The sequence below is a fragment of the Chiloscyllium plagiosum genome, chromosome 2 (genome assembly GCF_004010195.1).
Source record: "Chiloscyllium plagiosum isolate BGI_BamShark_2017 chromosome 2, ASM401019v2, whole genome shotgun sequence".
Lineage (NCBI taxonomy): Eukaryota > Metazoa > Chordata > Chondrichthyes > Orectolobiformes > Hemiscylliidae > Chiloscyllium > Chiloscyllium plagiosum.
In genome coordinates, this window is record NC_057711.1 from 24,056,404 (window position 1) to 24,059,326 (window position 2,923).

The 2,923-nt window shown below is 40.2% G+C and overlaps 1 protein-coding gene across 1 annotated transcript in view; it reads left to right on the forward strand.

Annotated features, from left to right (window-relative positions):
• LOC122557512 (CDKN2A interacting protein) overlaps positions 1–2,923 on the forward strand; it is a 17,928-nt gene that overhangs the window by 6,871 nt on the left and 8,134 nt on the right. Inside the window, exon 2 of the mRNA XM_043705262.1 lies at positions 1,403–1,542. Coding sequence (XP_043561197.1) covers positions 1,403–1,542 — 140 coding nt within the window. The remainder of the gene's footprint in view (positions 1–1,402; positions 1,543–2,923) is intronic.

A 2,923-nucleotide genomic window follows, 5' to 3' on the forward strand; every position in this document is an offset into this window, starting at 1 on the left:
AGGGGATGGGAAGAGGCACAGGGGAGAGAGTGGTGGGGGGTGGGCGAAGGGGGTGAAAGGGGATGGGGGAGAGAGGTGGGATATAGGGACTAGAGGTGAGGTAGGGAGTGAGGGGAAGCGGAGAGAGAGTGGTGAGGGGGAATGAGCATGGGTTTTGGATCATTAATGTGTAAATCCCAGATTTAACGTTTATAAAACTTAAGGTTTTATAAAATAAAATGACAGCTCAGCTCAGCTCAACCCATCCTAAAAGGTAAAATATTTAACAGCAGTCTAGGTTTGTTCAATATATCGTTTCAGATGCATGACCCTGATCTTTTGCTATAAATTCTGTGTCTTCTGATTGTGCTCCATAGTATTTCCAATTAAACCTGTTGGACTATAACCTGGTGTTGTGGTATTTAACTTTACCCACCTCAGTCCAACACCAGCACCTCCACATCATACATACGGATATGTAGTTTAGCTTTGTAACTCTCCACCCCCCCAAAAAAAAGATTTCTCTTATGCTTTGGAATAGGTATTTATTTACGTCATGATGAAGGGCTTTTGCCCAAAACGTCGATTCTCCTGGTCCTTGAATGCTGTCTGACCTGCTGTGCTTTTCCAGCACCACTCTAACCTAGACTCTGATTTCCAGCATCTGCAGTCCTCACTTTTGCCTCGGTATTTATTTACATTGAGATTACTTAAAACTGTGCAGTTTTCTGGTTTTCAGTTTAATTCTTCTCAATTCCAGCTATTCTTTAATTTTGACTCTGGGTAGTGCCAGAGTAGTACCAGCTCTGGTGGTATATGAAGTTTATGAAGAGGAGCAACCGTGTTTGAAGGCCAAGATGATTTTTTTTACATACATTAATATCTATCCATGGAGTTTATTATTTCATTAAAAGTCAGTAATACTTTTGCCTGCTTTTATGCTTGTTTTGAAGACAGGGTTAGCAGGAAGAGTCTTTGACCTGGCAACTTTGCAGTCATCTGATGTACCACTGTAAATTGTTGGGTTGCAAGACAATGAGAGAGGGGAAGAGATAGTATTTGTACACAAGTCAATCCTCCATCTGTTTGGCAAAAATTCTGATCTCAGAAACTAAACACGGTGCTGTGTTCCTATGCTTGTTCAATAATCTTCGGGGAGAAAGTGAGGACTGCAGATGCTGGAGATCAGAACTGAAAATGTGTTGCTGGAAAAGCGCAGCAGGTCAGGCAGCATCCAGGGAACAGGAGAATCGACGTTTCGGGCATAAGCCTTCCTGAAGAAGGGCTTATGCCCGAAACGTCGATTCTCCTGTTTCCTGGATGCTGTCTGACCTGCTGCGCTTTTCCAGCAACACATTTTCAGCCTTGTTCAATAATCTGTCATCATTATAACTGGGTGACACCCTGTTATTTTATTATTTAGGTATTCAAAGGCAGTGATGGATAAAGTGTTGGAGATGGGAGAAGGCATCAAAGTTACAGATGCAGCAGTCCGCACCAGAAGGGATGATTTGATTGCCAATAAGCTGAAGAAAAGCGAGCTTTCAAACAGCAATGCTAATGGTTAGCAAATTAACTTGACAATTTCCTTCACAATATCATTTGCTTTATTTTTAAAAAATGAATTGCATTTTATTCAGTGATTGTTAAAATTGTATTTTAGAGATAAGTATTGCATTTTTGTCATTTAATTTTGACAGAAATACCCTTTTTAAAATAAGTTGTCTGGCTACAGGGAAAGAGTGTAGAAGTTGGGAAAAGGATAGCTTTTTCAAAACACTTGCATGTGGCCTAAATTATCCATTTCTCTACAAGAGTCCGTTAATTCACTTCAACGTGAAGTGTTAACGGTGGCTCAGAGATACCGCTTTTGCTTCCGAGTCAGACTGAACAGATTGAAATCCAGTCCAGAAATTTGACCGTGTAATGTAAGCTGATGCTGATATTGTAGGAATGTTGCATTGTCAGACGTCTAGCTATTCCACTGACTCATTGAACTGAAGCTTCAGGTGGACCTAAAATATCCCTTGATACTAATAGGAGCTGCACAGTGGAGTTCTTGCAGGATTCTGGCTCACACTTAGCAGTCAACTAATTGCTCTTTCAGTAATTTTCCATTTTATCACTGATAATGGCATCTTGTTGCAAATTGGCTACCATGTCACCCTGACAGTGAGTGACCTCTGAAAAGAACTGTAGAAATAGGACCTCATCCATTCTTCCTTGGTTCTGTCTGAATTGATGTTGATGTCAGTTTTATTGTTTCGTCCATTAGGGCAAGTAATTCACGTGATCTGTTATTCAACGCATAGAAAGGAACAACTTTATAAATGTTTTTATTCAATGTCCTCGCCAATTTGTTTTCTCAATGAAACATTTTCAGTGTGATCTCAAGACTTCAAAAACAAGATAAGAGCTATCCAGTTGTACCTATGTATGCTGTATTGTTTTAAATGAACCTTGGAAGATTGTAGTGATGTTGAATTTCTGTTTTTGACCATTTTTATATATGGGTGTCAATGGTTTAACAAGGAATTAGACGTGACTTAAATTGGGTGTGTTGTGCTTCAGCTCTCAAATAATGTTTCACTTGTTTTTACAACAAGGTGATTGCTGTGCTTGTTATGGACCAGGCCAGACCTCCCCCCACCCCCCCCTCAAAATATTTCATGAAGGTAGCTGAGATCCTAGCCTTTTCTTATTTTAAAGGCAGATGTGAAGTAAGGGCTCCAGGTGTGATGCAACTGGTCAAACCACTCGGCTTTAAGCAAAACAGATTTTATTTAAACACTACAGTTGACACACTAACAAAAGGAAGTGGAACTTAGAATAACTTAACTGTTTTAAAACCTAGTATACATCCGCCAACTACAAACGGACCCCACCACCAGACATATATTTTCCTCCCCACCCCTATCCGCTTTCCGTAAAGACCATTCCCTCT